The following is a 25,064-nucleotide window of genomic DNA, read 5'->3' as shown; positions in this document are numbered from 1 at the left end:
TTGTTTCCCATCATCCAAGGAATCAATAGCTCCATTCATTATAATTGGCACAGACATGTCAGTGCAAAATACCAGGGTATGTCTGTCAGAAACAAAAGCTGTTTTACAGCAGATATCATCTTTTAAGGGCACAAAATGTGATAGTGTTGTACATGCTAGCATTAATGACATTAAGAGTAAGAGATCTGCAGATTTACTCAACAAGTACAGGTCAATGTTGGAAAAAAAATGCATTTAATAACTTGTCACAAGGTAATTTTTTTACTTTAGATTTTGATTCCTTCAAATTCTTTCCACTTCAACATGCTCTCAATTTTAGCTTCATAATTTCTTTCAGAATTTTTCAAATTAGCAATAGCACTGATAGTTTGAATAATTAATTTATATGCTTTTACCACTGCGATTCTGTAAAGCTTCTGAAAAGTAAGAGAGCTCCTGCAGGATGTCAATCATTAGTGCTAAATGGTTAAGAAATTCCAAATTTAAAAGTCGATTTAATAATCCGGAATATTTAACTTCTGATTCAAAATGTTTGCACAAAGCGGGATAATTCCTCCAACCCAAAATTGCCATCCACAAGCTAGAAGCTGCTCATCGTGGCCTGAACACATGACAGATCTTTATAGTTTCCACATCAAGTTCTTCAGCAATCATCCTTAATTCGCACTAGTTTTTTGGAGATTGGTGATACAGTTTTTTTTTTTTAATTATCGCCTGTATGCCATTATATTTTAGAATATTTTCTATACAGTGAAAAGCTCAACAAAGTTTCAAAATCTGCCAACATTTCATCTTCGTAAAGTTTATATAATATCTTAGTTGCCTCAATCTACCCCCCTATGTTGCTACTCTCACTAGTTTTTTGAATACAGTGCAAAATATCGGAATCGCACGGATATTCAGCTACTGTGACCATGTAAACATAGACAAGAGAAATCTACTGGAAAGCATGGATCACTCTCTTCTCCGAAAAACATATATCCGTTTGTCGGAGTAAAGCGGAACCACAACACAGGTTGACCAGAGGATATAATCCATGTCGAGAATCTTCTTAATCCTTTGACTGACTATGGAAAGCATATTGACTAGCACGACATGTGACTGCATAGGTTTTATGGACACCACTAACATTGTGAAACCGTTTCACCCTTAATTCGCACTCTAAAGGCCAGAGGTGAGAACAATGTATACAAAGTTGTCTCTCCTAATCCATTCATTACATGGAAATTTTCTTCGTTAAATGGACACTGTTTTAAATGTAATTACCAAGGGTAATCAAAAAAATTCGCTATAAAGAAGTTCGTTAAACAGCGGTCCGACTGTAATTAAATCAAAAATGAAGCAATTTTAAAATACATAACCAATCAACTGTGCCATTAAAATGCTGGGCATGGGGTCCCACTCACCCCACCGTAGTTTCGGCTCTGGATACTCAATAATTGCATTCAGGATTTCATTTGTAAAATAAATGATCGTCTGAACAATGGGCTCTCATGAGCCCACTATAGCTCACCACTGTTGATAGGGATATTGAAGGCATGGCATGACTCAGAAATAATAGATGGAGAATTTGAACATGGGGAGTACAGTATACACAGAAAGGACAGACAGATGGACAGGATAGGAGGGGGTGAGGGGTTATGCTCTTAGTTAAGAAGCATATTAAATCTAAGGCAGCGCATCCAATCAACATGGGTAATCAGTGTAATGTTGAGTCAGTTCATTGTGACATAAGTACTAGGTAAATAAAAATGAGAGTAAAAGTGTGCTATCGACCTAATGACTGTAATTAATATAAGAACCGTACAAAGAAACAGAATGGGCCAGTAAATTAGAATGTCTTATAATGGGAGATTTTAAGTTTCCAGACACTGACTGAAACATGTGGGTTGGTCACTCACACACTAAGCAAGACTGTGAATTTATTGGATGACTGTTTTCTACAGCAGCATGTTAGAGAAGCAACAAGAGAAAACAATATTCTTGATCTGATTGTCAGCAGAGATTCTTCATGCATTAAGAATTTGTAGGTAAAAACCTACTGGGTGGCAGTGATCACAGTATTGATGTACTTAAATTCACACACAGTATTGATAGTACTTAAATTCATAACTACTGTTAAGAGTAAAGGGAAAGGCTTTTGCTTTCATAAGAGTGACTACAGTGGTCTCAGAGAGTTTTTAAATTCTATACAGTGGGACCAACTGATAATGTTACCAACAGCAAATTCTAAATGGGAAGCATTCAGAAAAAGTAATCATAGAGGCCACTAGGCTTTCCATACCAACTAAGAAATACCGTTCAAGGCTTCAAGACTTAGACCTAAATGGATGTCAGATGAGCTGATGAGACTTGTGACAGAGAAGAAAAATGCATGGGATGTATATAAATCACCAGAAACACAGAAAATCTATGGTATGGTAGATATAAGTTAGTCTGTAATGAAGCACATAGGAGGTTAAGGAAGCAAAAACAGATTATGAGAATTCTTTGGAAAAGAATGCAAAGAAAACAGCAGACTTCTTTACTTATATAAACACTAGAAGGAAGGAGATGAATTGCATTGGTCCACTTGATACTGATAGTTAACTGTTGATGATCCTGCTCAATTCTTTAGGGAAGGGAATGCTAGAAATGTTTATCAAACTCTACAGGAGCTAAATAATTTTGTGATAACTGAGAGGAGGAAAGTGGAAGAGAACAGTTGAAGCTTAACATAAAAAAGGTGCCTGGGGAGTATGGGATCAATCCAATTATATTAAGACAGGCGGCAAGGGAGGTAAGCGGGCGCCTCCGTAGCCAGGTGGGAAGGAGCAGCAGTGCGTACCACACGCTTCTTGATTAGACCGGGGTTCGAGCCCGTCACCACCAAATATGGAGGATGCGGAAAGGTCAAGGAATGACCACCGCATATTCCGGAGCAATATGGCCTTAGTTGCTAATGCTCCTAAAAAAACCAAAAACAACAACAAGGGAGGTAAGCAAACCCTTAACCATAATTATGAGAGCACCCTCAGATTCGGGGAGGATCCTATGGACTGTAGACATGTGATTGTGGAGGATCCTATGGACTGTAGACACTTTTTGAACCCCCCTAATTCACAATGGGGGTTCAAAAGATGACATGAGTAAATACAGACCTGTTAGCTTAACCTCTGTTCCAGGGTGAATATTGAAGTCACTGGTTAAAGTAGCAATGTACAACCATCTAGACAGAAATGCAATTATACTGCACTAACAGCATGGATTTGTTAAGGTACAACCTTGTCTGACCAATTTGATTGGATACTATGATGCAAAAAATAATTCTGAAATCACACTTGGATTGGTTGCCACTGCAGATGAAGTCTGTGAGAGGATAAGCAGTGCAAGGAGAGAGCAAAGAAGGCTACTCTGATGAAGAATAGTGCCTTTAGAAAGGGATGTAAAAAACCCAATGGACAAGTCAGAGAAAAACTGTAAAGATGCAAAAATGGATGCAATGAGAATAGTTAATGAAGAGACAAAGAAATGGTTGGAGAGTTGATTGCAAGATCTGCAGAATGTTAATAATGGAAAAAAGATATATGGATTAGTAATGAATAGGAGGGATAGAGAGCAACAATATTACCTTTATAATGAGATGGGAAAATAATTACAGATGAAGAGGTAGGAGAAAGAAAGACAGCTACCACTACTTACTTTACATATGAACTACCAAACAGTTACTCAATAACAACACAAACAGGAAAGCAAAGAACTAAGGTTATGAAAATATTACACACAGTGCATCAATGCCAAGACTGCTTTCAGTGATGAAGTGGTACCTGCACAGCATTCATTATAGATCACACTCCTCATAATCTCATGAGTATGTCTCAGGAAATAGGCAAAACCTGTGTCAAGTGAAAGACACCTGCAACTGTCAATGAGAGCAATTGCTAAGATCTACCATACTACCCTTAAGAGGCTACTACAGATAAGAAAAAAAGCCAACTTTCTCCACAACCAGAGGAAAATAATCACTTGCTTGCAGATATTTCCATGCGTGGGCGAGGCCCACTTAACTCTTACCAGCAACAATATTGTACTGAACTGTAAGGTTTGTGTCATTGTGGGAAATCACTACATGAAATTGTGAATGCTGTGTGGCTTCATAGTTAATCTATCCTTCAAGTTTTTACTGAAAAAATCGAAAAACATAAGAACTGGAAACAGACACGGTGATGGTCAAGCAGCAATTTGGGTTGCCCCTTGATGATACTATGGCTGCAGTGCATTAAAAGGATGCATTGTGTAATCTTCACATAGGTGGTGTTGACTTATGTTAAAATAATTTAAGACAGAAGGCCAACTAACTCAACTCAGCTTGAAATGGCTTTAACATGTTCCTGCCTTATTGATGAAATTCAAATAGAAACCTTTCCAAAGGGATGGATGCTTTCATTGTGGCAGATGCTTTTCTATTCTGCCACAGAGAGCATCTCCTATCCTCTGTGGATACAAAGGTAATTACGTTGAGCATTAGATGATTTAAATACTGCGAGGTAATGGTATCCTCTCCCCAGTGGTTAAAATCTGCAAACATTGCATTCTCAAGTGCAGGCTCTCTGTAGCTGTCTGGAGAATTTTAGATCTAGGACCAACTGTTACTGAGATATTCAACTCTACTGCACCCAACTTGTTCCATTTTTATATATTCAGTACATATATAATAAATAAAGGTTTTTCATCATAAAGCAAAATATGTAAAAATAGTTTCACAGTATAAAGACAGAGAGGAAAGGTCTTCAGATTAAAAGGAATTCAAAAATATACTTCAAATTCAAGAACTTCATCAGGAAGATTTCTGTTTTTTTTAATATGCTGATTGCTATTCTCAGATGATTGCACTTTGTCTGTTGTTATAAGATAATTCCATGAATCAAACCAATGTGCCATTTTCTGTAGTTCTTCAGTTAATTCTACTTCTTCTTTTGATAAAATCTTTAAGCTAAAAAACAATATATCCACATTAAACAAGTAATAAAAAATTTTCAAAAAAATCACTATATCAGTTATACTGAAATTATTTTTTAAAATTAATTTTATGGTAGTCCAAAAGATGAAAAGTGTTTGTTATTTATAGCTCTGTGAATGTTTTGATTGTTGGGATGACAAAAGAAACTTCTGTTCTAGACTATCTGTTCTGTTTTAAGTCATATTAACAAGACTTAAAAAACAAAATTCTGTTTATATTCTGACATGAACACCACATAAATCAGATGAGTTTACAATGAGTCATTTTACAAGAATTTATCATTAACCATATTTTGTAGTTAAGTAGATTTGAAAACCAACCATAACCAATGTCAAATGCATGTACTACTATAATTCTACACTGATCACTTGGCCATGTCAAAATGGCAGAAATCAAGAGAACTTTAAGGGAAGATGCAAAAGAGGTGTATGTGTGTGTGTGTGTGTGTGTGTGTGTGTTGGAATGTAAATAAAAAATATAAATAATTCCTTCCTTATTGGAATATAATAAAAATGTGATTGCTATGATATGTGCAAAACAGATACACAAAAAAATCCTTGGGAAGTGTAAGGAAGGTGGAAAAATATTTTGATATTTATTTAAAAATCTCCAAAAAAGAAGAAAAACAAAAATCAAATATAAAGGTAAAGCTAAAACAAAACAAAAGGATATATTATAAGTATAGAGTAAATATTGATGATATATTGAATGAAGAAACTGAAGACATCATTTGACGAAGAGGGAAAACATGAAGTCAATTTCTGATGATGTATATATATAGCTGAAGTAGAAATGTCATAGAAAATATCAAGTATGAAAGGCAGCAAGCAGATGTAGATGAAATCAGACTTGAAATAATGAAAGCTGGAGAGAAAATAACGTCATAGTAGGAAAATGGTATCTCATGATCCAAAGGCATTTTCCGAAGGACACGTTCCAGAAGACTGGGCAAGGCATTAATTGTACCAATATATAAAAAGGGAAATGAAGTTTAATGTGGAAATTATTGAGTAGTTTCACTCCTTAGTGTACTAGATAAAATCAAAACAAGTATCTCAGAGAAGAGGGCTAGAAGTATTGCTTGCAATCTTGAAGAAGAACAGCCAAATTTTAAGCTAAATTGATGAAACATGCACAGATGAAATAACAGTATCTGTATTTAGGATGTGTTGTTCTTGTAAAAGCATATGACAAAATTGCCAGAAACCTACTCTTTCAAATTTTATAGAAATATGGAAGATAATCACATATAATATTTTAAGAGTAATAAAAAAAGTCTGTATAAAAATGGAAAATCTGCAGTGAGGACTGAAAGAAGCAGGGAAAACAGTTTAAAGTTAAACTTGGTGTGAAGCAGGGTTGCATATTATTACCACTTCCTTTTTTAATTTTTATGGACCATTTAATAGAAGAATATAAGTTATTGACAAAATTTAGTGCAGGAAATTTAAAAATTGGATCATCATTATACATGAATGGTATTTTGCTATTAAATAGTAGTTTTCAAGATATTTAAAATTGTCTGATTAAATTAATGATGATTGCATTGAATTTGACATGAAAATTAGTTAACCTTTTAAGATAATCTTTTAAGGAAAATAAAATGTCTGTATAAAAACAGCAAATATGCAATGAGAACAGAAGAAAAGATTAGAAAGTTATTAAACTTACTATGAAGCTGGGCTGCACCTATCACCACTTCCTTTTTTAATTTTCATGGACCATTTAACAAAAGAATGCAAGTCACTATCGAATTTCAGTGTAAAAAACAGATTACTCAGAGAGGTGAGGAAAATTTAGAGTGTAAACTAAAAAAAACACTGGAAATGTTAGTAATTTATGTAACTTGGAACAGTGTTTAAATGAACTTAAAAAATTACATATAGAAATAAACAACAGAATAAATAAAGCAGGATTTGACAGAAAGCCAGATAAACAAATTCTGTAAGAGCAAAAGAGAAATTGGCCAAAAGACAAAATTAGCTATTTATAAGTTTTAAGCCTCTCATGTGGAACTAAGAGGCAGTTAGAAATAAAGGAATTTGTCAAAAGTTCCTTTTTTTGACAAATTCTGGAAGATTCTATTTTTCTTAAGATTCTCATCTTTAAAGATGAGAATCTTAAGAAAAATACTAGGAATTAACAGATGGAAGCAGACAAAACCACATTAAAAATGGGGAAGTGAAAAAAAATTATGGAGTAACAAATAACCAGTCAAGGGTAAGTGAAGCAAGCTTAAGATGACATGAGCATGTAGAAAGACAGGAGAAGAGATTAGACAGATGGTATGGGCATGTAAAAAGAACAGGAGTGGAGATCAGACAGATATCCAAAGTAAATATGTAAATATGAATGGTAATAGTCACAAAGGCAGTTCGAGAGAGAGAGAGAGAGAGAGATTGATGTTGTCAACCAAGCATTAGAAGAAAGAGGGCTTACGGGCTAGGGTTAAATATTCAACACAAAATAGGACGGCATCAAGGAAAGTAGTAAACAAAAGGCAGTAGGACTGATTTCTACTATCAAAGTGACCTTTACACCCACAAGGACATATCTGGAAGATGAGGATAATGACAAATGAAAGTAAATATTATGGAAGTAAAAAAATTACAAAATTAAAAAACACAGCATGTATCAATTATTATTTGTCTTAACAGTTTTAGCAGAACCATATAATGAGTATAACTATGCATATATGATGTATCTGTTCTTAATAACACTTGTCAGCATTAATTTCCTCCCTGAAATAATTCTGACAGCTTCTCATAGGAAATATGTTCAAAAACTCAGATATGTACTTAAAAAGTTCTCAACTTGCGTTTTAAAATATCATAGTTTAATGACCGAAAACCAAGACCTGTAGTTGGTTTAATCATCTTTTCCAAGTATTTTATCTATTTATTTATTTTTTATAGAACATTTAGGAGATTTCTAGAGCATTCTACAACATTCTAGAATATTGTTATGCCAGAAGAAAGGTCAGGATGGTTCTGGAAGGTTCTAAAACTTTCAACAGAGTTCTCTGGAAACATTGTGAGCATTCTAGAAACTTCTTTACCGGCATATACAAATGAGTGAGTTACCAAGCAAGCATTTTCATATTTCAAAAAGTGTTATGTGTTTCAGAGAGTCGGTGGTGAACAAGTGTTTTAGAGAATTAGCATTTAAAAATAAATGTTGTGTACATTAGTGTAAATCGTGAACTGTGTTTAAATTAGAAATAAAAATCTACAATTTCTTAATTGTGTTCTTATGTGTATGTACTTGAAATGTACATTCTTGCCAAAATAAGAGAAGTGGTATTAAAATCGCGGTGAAAGTCAAATAAGGAAATAATGAAATAGCATTTTAGCATTAGTAGAGGCATATGATCCGGTCAACCCTTCCCTATCTCTTCCATCATGCAGTATGATTGATGACTTTTGAGGTTATGATGAACATCGTGGCGAGATCCAATATTCCTTACATTTCGAGGGTACAGCTCTAAAATGGTGTTCCCAGGCCGGCCGCTAGTTAGTACACCGGACCAAACCTATTGGTAACTCTCTAGGAGGTTTCCAAATCAGCTAGTGTATAATCTTGCTACCTCTACTCTGCCAGATAGTGATTGGAGGGAGCCCGAGTAGTATTTATGCGGGGAGCATTGTCAAGGCCATGTTATGTCAAGGATCTGGGTATATTCTTACCATGTGTATGCCATATTCAAAAATTTCATTACTTCATACAGCATGTCCCACCCAGTTTTTCTTACTATTGAATACACCACGAATTGTCAAACTAATAGAGCAAGCTTATCTGCAAAAAGATCTAAACCTCCCAAGCACTTCCTAATTCATTTCACAAATATACGTGGTCTCAATTCTAATCTCAACGATGTCCATTTCCACTTTCAGTCTGCCAAACCCCTTGTACTTTTTCTGACAGAATCTCAGTTATCGGTTGATTCAACTACTGCTCATCTCAGATGCCCAAATTATTCGCTGTATGATTCCTTTTGCCTCAAAGGTGGTACTTGTGCATATGTCCATTCTGATATTCCCTGTCAGAGACTTGGCAATTTGGAATCTCCTCTCTTTGATCTTCTCTGGCTTAAAATCTCTCTACCTCATTGTGTGAAATTCATCTGTTGTCTCTACCATTCTCCCAACTCCACTAATCACTTTGAGCTCTTTGACTTCCTCTCTTTGCAGCTTGACTTTCTCCAGTCCAACTTTCCAAACAGTGAGGTAATTTTCCTTGGTGATTTTAATGTTCACAACTCCAGATGGCTTCGCTTCCATTTTCTAGTCACACCAACCCAGCTGGTCGAGATGGTGAGGCTTTTGCAATAACTAATGACCTTGCACAGATTGTTCATTTACTTACAAGAATACCGGACAATCCTAATAATACAGCCAATACGCTTGATCTTTTTCTCACAAAAAACCCTTCTAAGTACACGGTCGAAAAGACAGGTCCTTTAGGCACTTCAGATCACAACTTGGTGACTGTCTCTTCTCCAGCGAAACCTTTATCTCATGGCTATTCCCAACCTCGTGTTGTTTGGCATTACAAGAATGCAAAGTGGGATGACCTGTGAGACTTCTTTTCTTCTTTTCCTTGGTCGGATTACTGTTTCAAAACTTCTGATGTCAACGTTTGCTCAGATCGTGTCAGTGAAATTATTCTTGCAAGAATGGAATCCTTTATCCCACACTCAACTTTAAAATCTTGTCCTTTATCTAAACCTTAGTTTTCCAATAAATGTGCTAAGGCTGTTCAAGAGAAGAATGTTGCATATTGTAATTGGCTTGTTTCTAATTCTTCAGTTTCATTTTCTGCCTACACCAAAGCTCGCAACAATTGTAAAGCAGTTATTAATCAGTCCAAACTAGAGTTTGAACAGGCTAAGAGTAGAAAACTTGCTTCTTGCCCTAATGGTAGCCAAGCATTCTGGTTTCTTGCCAAAGCTATTGGCCGCCACTTTTGCCCATCTCTGCTCCCACCTCTGTCCAAACTAGATGGTTCTGTTGTCACTTCAGCCAAGGACAAAGCTGACCTGCTAACATCCCATTTTTCTTCATACTCATGTATTAATGATCTTGGTAAAACACCTCCCACCATTCCTAACACGCTCCATTCAATGCCTCCTGTGGTCTTCCGTCAAAAGGATGTCAGAAGGATTTTGATGAATCTTGATGCTAGGAAAGCTGCAGGTCCCGATGGTATTTCTCCACTTGTTCTCAAAACCTGTGCTCGTGAACTTAATCCTATTCTTTGCCGCCTTTTTTCATTTTCTTATTCCAAAGGTGTTTTTCCTTCTGTTTGAAATTTGCTCATATCCAGCCAGTTCCTAAAAAGGGTGACAAATATCCAATTATTGTCCCATTGCAATTATTTCTACTCTTTCTAAGGTAATGGAAAATCAATTAACCGCCAACTCTTAAACTACCTAGAAACCTTCCATCTGATCAATGATCGCCAGTATGGATTCCGTCAGCATCGATCCACTGTTGATATTCTGATAAATGGTGATACCCATTTATGGACTAATTCGATGGAAAGGTTCGGTGAAACACAAGTAGTTGCTCTTGGCATCTCAAAGGCTTTCGATCGTGTTTGGCATAAAGGTCTTCTAAACAAGCTTCCATCTTATGGTTTGCCAACTGTTTTTAGTAATTGGTTATCCAGTTTTCTCTCTGATCGCTCACTGAGGGTGATGGTAGATGGCGCTCTGTCTTCTAACTTCTCCACTAATGCCGATGTCCCGCAAGGTTCAGTTCTTTCTCCCACTCTTTTCCTCTTGTATATTAATGATCTTCTTCCATTGACTGGAAATCCTATCCATAGTTTTGCCGATGATAGCACATTGCATTCCACTTTCTATTTTGAGAAACCTTGTCCTGCTCAATCAGCTTCAACTTCTCGAAAATCTGCTACCAATTCCTTAAATGCCGATCTTCGGGTAATTCTCCAGTGAGGCAAAGACAACTTAGATGATTTCAACCCTTCTTAAACTTAGACTTGTCTTATATCTCGCAAAAAGGATTCTTCTGCTCCTATGCTTATCTTTAGTAACACTCCAATTTCTAGGCAAAATGATATATCTCTTTTGGGGATTACCCTGACTTCTAATCTCTCTTGGCACAAGCACATTACAAATATTGCTTTCTCTGCATCTAAAAAACTAGGTTTTCTCTTTCGCTCTCGGCTTTACTTTTCTTCCAAACAGCTGCTTACTCTGTATAAATCGCAAATCCGCCCTGCCATGGAATATTGTTCCCACATCTGGGGGTGGTGCCCCCAAAACCTCTCTCAGGCTGCATGATTCCATTCAGAAGAGGGCAGTTATGTTAATTAATGATTCATCTCTAACAGAGTCTCTCCACTCCCTGTCTCATAGACGTACTGTTTCTGCTGTATGCCTCTTCTACAGATACTTCCATAGGTACTGTTCTTCTGAATTGGCTTCTATAATTCCCACCTCTCTCTATCAAAACAGTCCGAATGCGTGCCGCCACCAGTCAACATCCATTTACTGTCTAACTTCAAACTCACAGAACCAACTTTTCAGCTTCCTCGTTTATTCATTCAACTGCCGTTTTTTGGAACAACCTTCCTTCACACGTATTTCCTGAAAATTACAATCTACAGAAGTTCAAGTCCAATGTTAACAAATATCTTCTTTCGTCTTCTCAACCTCCAACCCAAGCACGGTACTAAGTACTATAGGTTCTAATACCTCTTGTGTTTGGGGTTTACATAAAAAAAAAAAAAAAAAAAGATATGATGAAAGATTTGTTTGTTTGTTATTTGGTTTTTAGGAGCATTAGCAACTAAGGCCATATTGCTACGGGATATGCGGTGGTCATTCCCTGACCCTTCCGCATCCTGCGTATTTGGTGGTGACGGGCTCAAACCCTGGTCAATCAAGAAGCGTGTGCTACGCACTGCTGCTCCTTCCCACCTGGCTACGGAGGCGCCAATATGATGTAAGAAAGCAAGCTTATGCAGCATCAGCCAAAAAAAAAAAAAAAAAAAACTTCCACTTCACCCCTCCGTTTGTTCAAAATATCTGTCCAGCTGAGCCTTAAATTTATTTAGGCTATCAACTTCCACGACAAAGGAGGGAAGTCTGTTCCACCAACCAACTACCCGCTGGCTAATGGCAAATTTCCACACATCTATCCTACATCTGTCTTTTCTCAATTTGAATTTATGAATAAGGAAACAATTCAACAAATTCTGCATGAAGATTTAAGAAAAAGGAAGGTCTGTGCAAAATTTGTGCTGCACAGCTTCACGGATGAGCAGAAGCAAATGGGGAGTACGATCATGAAAAGACTTCATCCACCTCAAGATAATCTTAATTTTCTCAACTGTATTATCACTTTAGATGAGTGTTGGGTGTTTCAGATGAAGCAGACCTAGACATGAAGCATCAGAGCATGCAGTGGACTTCAAAACCATCACCAAGGCCCACCCAAAAAATATTATTTACAGAAGTCCAGGATCAAGATGATGCTAATCATATTTTTCGATATACAGGGTGTGATTCATAAGGAATTTGTAACCAAAGGGGTGAGTCAATGCTGCATTCTACATACAGGTGCTTCAAACACTATCGAAGTGAAATTCCCAGGTGAAGACGCAATTCTGAGAGAAAGGCAGCTGGTTCTTGTTACACAAGAATGTCCTGCCCATTCCACACTTGTTGTGAAGACATTTCTGATGAAATGTGGCATTGTATTGATTAACTATCCACCCTACTCTCCTGATCTCAACACCAGCAGACTTCTTTCTCTTTCCTAAGGTGCAAGCTGCCATCAAAAGAAATAGATTTGAATGTTGAGGACATAAAGAAAAATGTAATTCCATACTGAACATTATCTCTTTGAATACGTTTGCTGATTCTTTTCAAAAACTCTTAGAATGGTGTAATAAGTACATTGAATCAGGTGATGATTACTTTGAACAAAAATAAAACCATTTTTGAGCTTCTTCACTTTGTGTTCTTTTTACTGCACCAGTTTAATGACCGAAATAAAGTTCCCAGTCTGGGAACTTTATTGCCACACTTCATATATGTTGTTGATTTCAGCAATAAAACGTACTTGAAATTTCTAGAGCAATTTTGAAATAAAGGTTTCGCTTTTTGAAATGTAAATATTTAGTATCATTTTTGATGACTGAGGAGTTCTAAAATTTCATTAATAAACAATGAATGGTGGTCTACAGATTAGCCACTGTTTCGTAGTGTAGAAGTATATAATTATACTTTCATAATTTTCTAGTGACTCTCCTATAGTGAAATATCACAACTTACTCATTCAAATTGGAATCCACTCTAACTCTAGAAAACTGCATAATCTACCAGAACCATCTGTGAAAATTTTTAAAAAACACTTTAAAAATTTTCAAAAATTTGTAGGCCACATTTGTTACTTTGTGCTCTACAAAATAATCATAAATATGGCCTACATCACATATGAGCTAGCTAGCAATAAAGATGTAAGGGTTATGCAGTCAGAATGATTGCATACACTGAACTTTCAGAAACAAGGACTAATGAACAATTTCTAGCACACATTTTTTTTAAGATTTGGAACGAGAGAGAGAGAGAGAGAGAGAGAGAGAGAGAGAGAGAGAGAGAGAGAGAGAGAGAGAGAGAGAGAGAGAGAATGAATTTGGGTTATCTCAAACTTAACGAATTTTTTTAGGCATATAAAATTTAAATAATCTATATTATAGTTAGCTCAGATTTCAATAAATGCATTACACTGACATATTTATTTAAATCTGAAGGGGTTTATAGGTGCAAGGGCTACTTTCAAGCCATATTATAATAAATAAATAATGAGGTACTGTTCTTAAAGTGGCATGCAATTTATATCTACATACATAATGCACTAAGCAACAGACATAAAAAATGTTGCTCAGTTTTATGTTTGTTAATATACAAAAATTACTCAGAATTTCCAAAATACATGCCGAATACCAGTTATAGAAATCCATAACAATATTGTAAATAAAATACAGTATATATTCTCAAGGCATAATATATCATCAGGTACCTTAAAATATCAATGTAAATACACCATTGCAAACCCATAATGAGAAACTACATAAGTAGTGTAAAGGCATCAATTTAATACTACATGGTAACTCGTGAAGGTGGTCGCAATATGAGATACAATTAAACCAATGCCATTACACTACCTATGTAGTTTTTCATTGAGTTCGTCATGGTATATTTGCACCTATATTTTATAGTATAACAATATTGTATAGTTTAGAACAAAAGTAAAGAGTTCAAAATCTTTAAAGAAAGCTAAAACTTACACCAAACAATGATGACCCTGCAGAGTAGTTAAGGTGTTTTTCATACTCTTCTGAAGTTCTCTACATTCATTATCTGTAAATATTTACCAAGAAACAATAAATAAATCTTATATACAATAATTAAGAAATAACTAATTCACCAAACACACAAAGACAAATATATATGACTATCTTTTAGAAATCCAAAAATTTAAATGTTAGACCAGTTTAATATAATGCAATCAGGATTTAGCACTTCCCCTTTTTTAAAAATGTTGTAGGTAATACTTTTTTTTGACTATCTTTATATTTAATTAGCATTAGCAGGACATATGAATGCAAGAAAGCAAGCTTATATAATATCAGCCAAAAAGAAAAAAACACCCTCCCATTTCACCCATCCATTCACTCCAAATGTTTGTCTAGTTCTACCTTGAACTTATTGAAGTTGCTGACCTCCACTACGACAGATGTGTGGAAATTGGCCTTTAGCCAATTTCCACAATAAGTGGAGGTCAGCAACTTCAATAAGACAATTGTAGAAAAATGTGTGGAAATTGGCCTTTAGCCAATTTCCACACATTTTTCTACAATTATCTTTCCTCATTTTCGATTTATATCCCCTCAGGTAAGTATTCCGAGCAAGACGAAGAATCCCATTAGCATTGAGCTTGCTCAATCCATTCAGGGATTTATAGACTTTAATTAGATCACCTCACAGGTGCCTAGTCTCCAGAAGCTGCAATTTGCAGAACTTACGCCTTTCTTGGTAACACCAACCTTTTGTTCCACTCACCAATCTCATTGCCCTTCTCTGTAATCGTTCCAACACCTCTACATCTTTCCTAAAATGAGACCTCCAGACCTGTATACAGTACTCAAGGTGTGGCCTGACCATTGCCTTATACAAGGGGACAATCACCCCTTTATCACTGCTACCAAAATTCCTGTATATCATTCACAAGACACCATGAGCTATTATTGCAGAGCGTCTGCACTGATCAGAAAACTTCATATCTGATTGCACAATTATCCCCAGATCCTTTTCATTCTCCACTACCCTGAGTGTAGTAACACCTAGTTTATACGGTACTCTGGAGTTACTGCTACCCATATGCAGTACTTTACATTTGTCAATGTTAAACTTCAGTTGTCACCTTTCAGCCCATCAGCTCAATTTTTCCAGATCCTGTTGTAGTAGCGTACTATCATTACTGTCATTAACAATCCTACCAACCTTCGTATTGTCTGCAAACTTAGACATTAACCCTGATATATCTTCATCGATATCACTTATAAATACTGAAAACAACAATGGGCCCAACACTAAACCATGAGGGACTCCACTAATAACATTAGTCCATGAAGAGTAGTGTCCATTGATAACAACTCTCTGTCTTCTCCCACTCAACCATCGTTTTATCCAATGTAGCAACTTGCCCTTAATGCCATACTGCTCCAATTTGTTCAGTAGTCTTCCATGTGCCACGGTATCAGAAGCTTTCCTAAAATCCAAGTATACAATATCAAAATTATTCTTTGCATCCAATTCCTTTGTCACCACATTATAGAATGCAATCAAATTTGTCAGACAAGACTTCCCCTTAACAAACTCATGCTGTGTCTGAACTATAACTGCAGTCTTGTCTAGATGATCCTGCATCGCTTCCCTAACCAGTGACTCCATTATTTTCCTTGGAACAGAAGTCAAACTAACAGGTCTGTAATTACTCGTGTCATCCTTTGATCCCCCTTTGTGAATTGGGGACACATTTGCACATCCCCAGTCCATGGGGACCTCCCCAGAGTCTGAGGAAGCTTTCATAATTATGGCTAAGGGTTTGCTTACTTCCTTTGCTGCCTCCTTTAATATAACTGGATAGATCTCATCCACACCAGGTGCCTTCCTTATGTTTAACTTCAACAATTTCTCCTCCACTTTGCTCTCAGTTATTACAAAATCATGTAGTTCCTTGTTAGAGTTTGATAAACGTCTGGCATTCACCTCCTTGAATAACTCCTCATGTGTGAATGTAGATGCAAAATACTCCTTCAGTTTATCAGCTACCTGAGCATGATCATCAATAGTCAAACCATCTATGTTAAGTGAACCTATCTGATTCATCCCTTTCATTCTAGAGTTTACATAAGTAAAGAACTCTTTGCTGTTTTTCTTTGCATCCTTTGCCAAAGGTTTCTCGTAATCTGCCTTTGCCTGCCTAACCTCCTTTGTGACTTGATTACAGACTAGCTTATATTTGTCATAGGCTTCTGTGTGGCCTAATAACTTATATGCACCCCATGCATTTTTCTTTTTTGCCATGAGTCGCATTAATTCATCTGATATCCATTTTTAGGCCTAAACCTTGAACAGTATTTCTTAGTTGGTATGAAAAGCCTAGTAAAAAAAAACTTCTATATTAATTAATTCTCTAAAGGCCTCCCATTTAGAATTCACCATTGGTAACATCATCAATTGATCCCACTGTATAGAATTTAAAAACTCTCTGAGACCACTGTAGTCACCTTTACAAAAGCAAAAACCCTTCCCCTGATTGTAGTTACATCTTTAAGTAAATCCCACATCAGTACACTGTGATCACTGCCACCTAGTGGTTCCTTTATCTGCAGATTCGTAACGCATGAAGAATCATTGCTGATAATCAGATCAAGAGTATTACTCCCTCTGGTTGCCTCTTGGACATGTTACTGAAGAAACAGTCAACCAATTAATTCGCAAAAGTCTAGTTTCAGTCAATATCTGGGAAGTTAAAATCCCCCAATTATAACACAATCTGATTTACTGGTCCACTCTATTTCTCTGCACAAATGCTCACTATACTCATCAGATTCATTAGGCCTATAACACACACAGCTACTCTCATTTTCGTAGTGCTTATGTCACACCACACTGACTCAACATTGTCTACCAATGTCAACTGGATGCACTTCCTTAGATTTTGTGTTTCTTAACTAACAGCATAACCCCTCCTCCCTTCCTGTCCTGTCTATCCTTTCTGTACATATTGTACTCCCCAAATTCCAATTCTGCACTGCTTATATCCATGTGACACCACGTCTCTGATATCCCAACAATATCCGCTTTTGATACGGTACAATTCATTAATAATTCTTCTATTTAACAAGTTCCAAATATCTGTAATTTTTAAAGAATATAAAAAAATATATAAAATTAAAATTGTCAGTTAAGGCCACAAAATGCCATATAAATAAGTCCCAAGGGCAGCAGGATGCTCAGAATTGACTAACTAGACAGTTTTCAGACAGAAATTCCTGCGCAATCAAACCAAAACGAGCAGGTGGCACAATATCATAATGGAGAAGTAACTCTTCGGTATGCCATTCTTAAAGATGTTCCCCCCACCAAAATCTTCGTATAAATATCAAAGAACATCTTTATACTATAGTGATGCTGGTTTATAGCATTTTAATTGTAGACTGTAGTTTTGTTTTTTTTTCTTCTTTTTTTTTTCAGAATTGTACCCATAAATCCAAGTTTTATCACTCATGATGACAAGAGAAAGAAATCGTCCCATGAATTTGACTGGCCTTCTTTGGACTCTGAATGTAAAGACTGTTGCTTTCTTTTCACAATTGTGCTCTAAACCCAAGTTTCATTACTAGCAATGACACCGGAGATGGGGGAAACCCCTGGTGCCATCAGACAACTAACATACTTTACTTGCAATGACAGGGTAGCCAATATGGCCGCTGTTATGTGCAGTCACACATTTTTCAGCACTCCTGAATTTTGTGTCTAAATATGTGTTTTAAATATCTAATCATTCAAGAAAAGTGTGCTCATCAACCGATCTTCGTATGAGAACTCCCTAAGTGAGAAAACTTTATTAACTTACTGGGAATTTAGCAATTTATCAGCATTTTTTTTCTATCTGTGTACTTTGTTGTCAGACCACATGGTCAGTATGTGGCTGACATCAGGGACATAGAGAGGCACCGATATAAAGTGGTTGCCATGCTGGTAAGTTGCACTTGACTGAGGAGGTGTCCCATATCGTGCCAAGCCCAAGCTGCAAGAGTGCTCCACCAATTTGTGTCAAGTGCCATAAACTTTATATGGACAGAATCTATCTTGGAACCTATAACTTTAGCTGCTAAACAGACCTTACCATCGTCTTCTACGTTCCCGAACACCCAGAGAGAGAGAGGAAGTAGCTGCACCCTTCTGCGACAAATTTTAAATTGGCTGTTTCTCCCTCCCCCCACATGACTGTGAGGAATAGCCCAAATCTTCAACAGAGAGCTGTGCAGCTCCTAATAAATGCACAGACTTGTGTGACACCTCAAAATTCTTTTCTTATCTCCTACAAGAATCCAACTAATTTGGAAACCCCATTTTTCTGACCTGAACCAATACACCATTGGAAGATCTCACCCAAACACAAGAAAATGTTGGGGAAGTGCCTGAAACTATACTGATTGAAGACCCAAGAGACCCAAGACGAACAGAAATCAGCCCCTCTCTCCAAAAAGCGAAACAAGAGGCCAACTGTCCCTAAACCAGAAAGGGAAACTAGGTCCCAATCTGACCCTGAGAGCAAGCAACAATTCTTCAACAATTTCTAGTTGACAACTAGAAATTGTTGAAGAATGCTTCCCAGCCTTGCCAGAGAGCCTTGTGCCTGATCAGATGCTTGCCCTCAGGCACGCACTTGAGGACACCTCTTAAAGGAACACAGCAATAGAGTGACCACTTCACGCCAACATAGTCTCCTTGTGGACAAAACTCGACTATTTTATACAAAACATACGTGGAATACAAGAAAGTGAATGCCACACTGGAAGCATATCTACAAGGAGGGGCAAGTGAAATGCCACAGCGCACCCCTACCTATTCAGAGGTGCTGAGGAACAAAATCACAACCACAGCTATAACTATAACCACCACTTCCATGCCTACTCCTAGGAAGACATTATGCCCAAAGTCACATCTAGTGATTCTTAAACCCATTACTAATGATATCCACAAAACCAGCAAGAAAGTAAAGAAAACGGTGATTGACTCCCTCACCCAAGACTTCAGATCTGCCAAAATCAGATCCATTAGGAAGACATGGAATGCAGGGGTCATCATCAAAGCTGAAACCAAAGATGATGCAAACTTCATCATGAGCAACTTCAGGATCCCCACGCTCAGGCTCACAGCCGAACCGCCCAGAGAGAAAGGCCCCTCTATCATCATATTTGACATTGACAAAGACCTCACCCCTTCCTCCATATGTGAAGAAGTGTACAAATGAAACCTGCAATAGGCACTACCTGACAGAGATGCTACCAGCCTTCTAGTGCCAAGATTCCAAACCAAGAGCAGAAGAGGAGGCTCCTCTTCTGGGTCCTCGGTCTGGCCCCTGAAGCCTGGCATGAGATCACCAAACAAACAAGAATATACATAAATTGGAGCTCCCACTGGTACAAGGAGCACATCCCAGTCCCGAAGTGTTTCCAGTGTTACCGATTCGGGCATACCACACATACATACACTCAACAAGAACCAACCTGCGGACATTGTGCAGAGAAGGGGCACAACTTTGCAAACTGCCTTCTTCTTCTTTAATGCTGCCGAATGGCGTTTGCGACTTCGTTTTGATATTGTTCTCTGTCTAGCGCTGTGGGTAGAATTTGTGCTGTTGTCATGTGAAGCCAGGTGTTGATGTTATCTAGCCATGCCATTTTCGGTTTGCCTGGGCGTTTCTTGCCTTCGATCTTTCCCTCCAGGATGAGTGGTAGTAGGTGATATTTTTGTTGGTTGCAAACTGCCTGAATAAAGCAAATGATCAAGTTTGCACCAACTGCAAGTGGCAGAGGATCCTTCACACACATTCGCTCAAAGACAACAAATGCCCGGTTTATACAAAAGCAAAAGATGCACAACAACTAAAGATCCAATTATGGGGACTCTTCCTAAAGGATACAACACAAGCTTTATCACATTTCTCCAGCTAAACACACAGCGGAACTGTTGCATAGATTAGGCAGAAGATAGAGGAAGAAAACCTTGACATAATACTACTTCAAGAACCCTACACCTGCGCCAGCGCTGGCGCAGGGATACCTGCTCAACTACAAGATCGTCCAAGTGGATGGAGCGACCACCTGGGCAGCTATAGTGGTGAGGAACCCTAACATTACAGTGACAAAGATTACCCACCTGTGTTCTGAGTGGACCTCCTGTGCATGCATAATATCATCACTAGGAGAACTGCATGTGATCTCCATGTACTGTTGCCCGGGTGAGGACATTCTCCCTGAGACACAGTACTTACAACAAGTGCTCACCAAGCTACCTGGAGCCAGAACAGTTGTCTCCGCTGACCTGATTTGCCACTCACCTCTGTGGCACAGCAAGACCCTGGAATGCAGAGGATCCAGAAACAGGCAACACATGGAGGAATTTTTAACCAATAGCGGTTTCATGGTTTTGAACCAACCCAACAACTTACTCACCTTCAGTTCAACTCTCTGGGAAGCCACCCTGGATACCAGAATGGCAACCAGATCACTTTCCTGTCATCTAACAGACTGGACGATATAAGAGGACTGGACTACCTCTGACCACTGGGCCATAACTTTTGTAATGTAAAGGACAATCCACCATGCTCCTACAAACAGTTACAAACTGCACAGGTACGCAGTTAACAAAGCAAACTGGGATAAATTTAAAGAGTTTATCGTTAACAAAGCACATAATCTGCCAGCCAACCAACCAATTACTGAACCAGACCCAGGACCTGCATCAACGTGCAGTGACCAAGGCCATTATAAGTGCTGCCAATCAGATGATTAAAAGAAGGAACCCACGGCTGGGCACTGTCCCGTGGCACTCACGACAACTTGATGTAGTACTCAGAGCACAGATGAACCGGAAGAGACGCGCCTCTCAGGCAACAGTACAGGGAAGCCAGAAATACCTACACTGCAATGCAGAAGAAGCTGTCCTGGGAGCACCTGGTCTCCACAGTGGGCAACTCTGATCCATGGAGCATAATATATCAGATTACCACGAACAAACTGCTTAGAGGGGAAGTGATGCCCTCGAAGATAACCCCCCCCCAGGCAACATGGCTAAAACCTGACAAGATACTGTTAGCAACTTGACAAGATACTTTAAATCCCTGAATGGTGAAGACACTCACATACAACAATTGCTATGCCAAACCAATGAGGCCTACCAGATCCCTCGGGTGGAGGAGGAGTCCTTCATGCACCTTGAACTTCAAACAGCTGCAAGCAAAGTAAGAAACGGGAAAACCCCAGGACTAGATATGGTGGAGCCAGAAATAGTAAAGAAAGTGGCTGAATACACCCCTGACCTACCTCTGTTCTAGCTGGTTCCCTTCAGACTGGAAGGTTGCCAGCATTAAATTAATACTCAAGAATCCATCAAAACAGCCATATATACCGGAATCCTACTGCGAGATAGCACTTCTCTCCATCCTCAGCAAAGTACTAGAACAACTATTAAGACAGAGGATTGAAGCACAGTATACTGTTGCATCTATCAGCAAACAATCAATTCGGTTTTAAGCCGGGAAGATCCACTCTTGACGCACTGGAAGACATCCTGAACGTGGCAGAGAACAGCGACAAAATATATTTCCTCGTCATTTTGATTGACTTTGTGGGGGCGTTCGATGCCCTACAGTGGCTGAGCAGCCCAATTGTCAATAAACCTCTACGGCTGTCTACAAATCTACTTAAGCAACAGAAGGATCATGGTACAGGCCCCCTACTGTAAGGTTGAACACCAAGTACACCGGGGTTGCCCGCAGGGCTCTGTACTTGGTCCCCTCTTATGGAATTATGTGCTCGATAAGTTTCTATACATGGATCTTGGGGGTGCCCAGTCATTAGCATATGCCGATGACCTCTCCCTGGCACTGGCTGCTGACTCCAAAGTGCAGCTGGAAACCCTTGCAAACAGAGCACTCAGGATGCTTTGGGACAGTTCTGAAGGATATCATCTGACCATTTCATCAACAAAGACTCAATCCATTCTTCTCAAGGGCTACTTCACTCCGACTAGACCCCCGCAGATCAGAATATATCACAGAACAATCACACTAATCACAGAACTTAAATTAAATGAATTTTTTTTTAGGTCCTAGCCACTGAGATCTCAGGAAATTAGGTGGCAGGACCTGCCAGAGTAAAACTAAAACCACTGGGTTTCCTGGTCTGCCTCCATGGGATGAAAGTGGGGAACACTGGGCCTCAGCAGGGGTCCAGTGGCTAAATGACCAGATGAACAACAGTACACAACACTACACATGTACAATATTCATACACTTTTAAATCTCTGGCATTTCCAGCAAACTGACACACCCAGGGGTTCCCCCCATGGAGATGGGGGGGGGAATCCCTGGTGCCGCTTGACACCAAACACACTTTACTTGCAATAACTGAAAAAAGGAACTTCAAAGCTATGAAGATCCTGACATGCTTTGGTCCAATTCTGGTTCTACTCATTAGCCAGCAGACTGAACCTCTTAGGTGATGCAAACAGGTATGATTTTATAATTCAGATAAAAAATAAGAAAGTATAGTAGCAACTTGTTCTGAAACTGAAAATCAGTGCTTCTTGACCTTTTTTTCATATGCTGACACTAACTTTTCTTAACCCTTACAACACACTCAAGGACTGTTCTCATTAAGAAAAGTAAGACAATGTCAAACTCATCCCTAAGTCCTAACTACTGGATGAAAAGCCCTGTGGTAAATGATGGTCTATGGTATTATTATGACAAAAATTCACAATCCACTAGTAATTACAAACTGACATTTGTTATTATAAATCATAAAAGTTTATAATAAATTTCCTTCTTTCTTTTATAATGACAATCAAACACCAATTAGAATTTGGATATTCACATAAATTTTCGAAGTAATACTGCATATTGATATCGATGCTACTGAAATTTTTTCATTGCCACTGAAAATTTATTTCATTAATCAAATAAAATTTTCAGTGACAAGAATGGGAACATTTATTTTATAAATATATTTTTTAGTTTTATTTTGGCACAGAAATAAGAAAAAGAATATTCATCCACCAACTTTAACTTTTTTTTTTTGATAATTTTCTGATGGATGTTCAATTCAATCTACAGTTCCAATATAAAATGTGTGATAAGCCTACAATTTTTTGGTTTTTTGATATCCTCAATAATCTCGTGATTGACTAATCAAACTAAGAATCTTTGCTAAGATACAGTCAAGATGCATGCTTAACAGAAAAATACTGTTTAAAAAAAAGAAAAACTTTAAAATTGTAGTTTAATACTGGTTTTTAACTTCAGTACTACTAGAAAATAAGTTCCAAATCGCCAGATAATTCTGCCCTATATCTGATGATGTTTTGGAACCTCTTTGGGCTCATTTATCAATTCAAAACACAACTAAAATCAGTTATACTCAATGAATGCAGTGACAAAATTAAATTTTTTCTCACTGAAAAAGTAATGTATGGGCTATCCATGGGTAGGCAGTTAATTTTAAAGTTAATGGTCTATCCATACCATGCCTTTCACGCAATATATATCTTTTTTTGTTCTTTTTGACTCCGCTGAATTAGGGTGATTATGTCAAATAATGAAAAAGAACCTTCTGCTAGAACTGGTAACACAAATAACAGGAAAGCTCAATGTGTCATCTGCATGAAGGTGGGGTGTGTGTTGTGTGTGTCAAAAGTTGGACAACTAAAGTACAGTTTTTCAGCATAACAGTAACGAAAATCTACATACCTTTATCAGAATCAGATGTTTTTACATGGGAACAATTATATGTTTTCTGCCTGATTTCTTTTAGCATCTGCTCAAGAGTGCACTCTAAAATGAATTCAAATTATGAGACAGAAAAAAAATTAAAATTTTCAAAACATAAAATTCACAATTAATACAAAGGGTACTAGGAAAGTTTTGCAATATGACACAACAATGAATCACAGGAAGCTGCTTGTTGCTGCATGTTGAGACATGTTCATACGTGCATAGTAGCCGCCGCGCCAAGTCGATGGGCTCAGTTATTCATTAGTAGTGAGAGTGTAAAGTGCTTGCGATGGCATCGTGGTCACGAAATGAGATAAGGACAGTTTTGCAGTATAATTTCGTGCGTGGTTTAACCATAGACCAGTGCTTAGAAGAAATGACTCTTGCACTAGATGTTGATTGTCCACATCGTACAACGATATTCAGGTGGTATAGAGAATTCCAAAGGGGAAATTTCACTCTGGAGGATTCTGAGAGGCCGGGAAGGCTACGAACGTCAGTTACGGAGGAAAACGTTACTGCTGTGAGGAAAATGCTTGACGAAAACAGGCGAGTGACCTACCAACAGATAGAGGATACTTTGGGCCTAAATGCACCAGCAATTCGTTCGATTCTGCAAGATCATTTGCACGTGAAGAAACTTTGTTCTCTCTGGGTGCCGCATCAACTGACTGAAGAGCAGATGACACAACGTGTGACTTGGTGCCGGGAGATGTTAAAAAAGTTTGATAAGGGACAATCTCGGTATGTGAACAGCATCGTGACAGGTGACGAGACTTGGCTGTACTATTATGATCTGCCGACCAAGGCTCAAAACAAAGTTTGGGTCTTTGATGATGACGACACACCCGTAATTGTCAGAAAATCCCGATCTGTAAAGAAGAAAATGATAGCTCTATTTTTCAAATCGAGTGGAATTGTGGAACATGTCGTTTTGGACACGCAGAAGACAGTCACAG

General features: G+C 37.9%; 1 protein-coding gene across 1 annotated transcript in view; it reads right to left on the bottom strand.

Annotated features, from left to right (window-relative positions):
* LOC150085266 (coiled-coil domain-containing protein 112-like) overlaps positions 1-25,064 on the bottom strand; it is a 98,077-nt gene that overhangs the window by 53,948 nt on the left and 19,065 nt on the right. Inside the window, exons 4-6 of the mRNA XM_090374506.1 lie at positions 24,082-24,165; positions 14,321-14,393; positions 4,798-4,972 (exon numbers count right to left, since the gene is read on the bottom strand). Coding sequence (XP_090230632.1) covers positions 4,798-4,972; positions 14,321-14,393; positions 24,082-24,165 — 332 coding nt within the window. The remainder of the gene's footprint in view (positions 1-4,797; positions 4,973-14,320; positions 14,394-24,081; positions 24,166-25,064) is intronic.

This window comes from Mastigoproctus giganteus, chromosome 5 (genome assembly GCF_048544385.1).
Source record: "Mastigoproctus giganteus isolate SK-2022 chromosome 5, ASM4854438v1, whole genome shotgun sequence".
Taxonomy (NCBI): domain Eukaryota; kingdom Metazoa; phylum Arthropoda; class Arachnida; order Uropygi; family Thelyphonidae; genus Mastigoproctus; species Mastigoproctus giganteus.
This window is presented reverse-complemented; position numbering and strand designations above follow the sequence as displayed.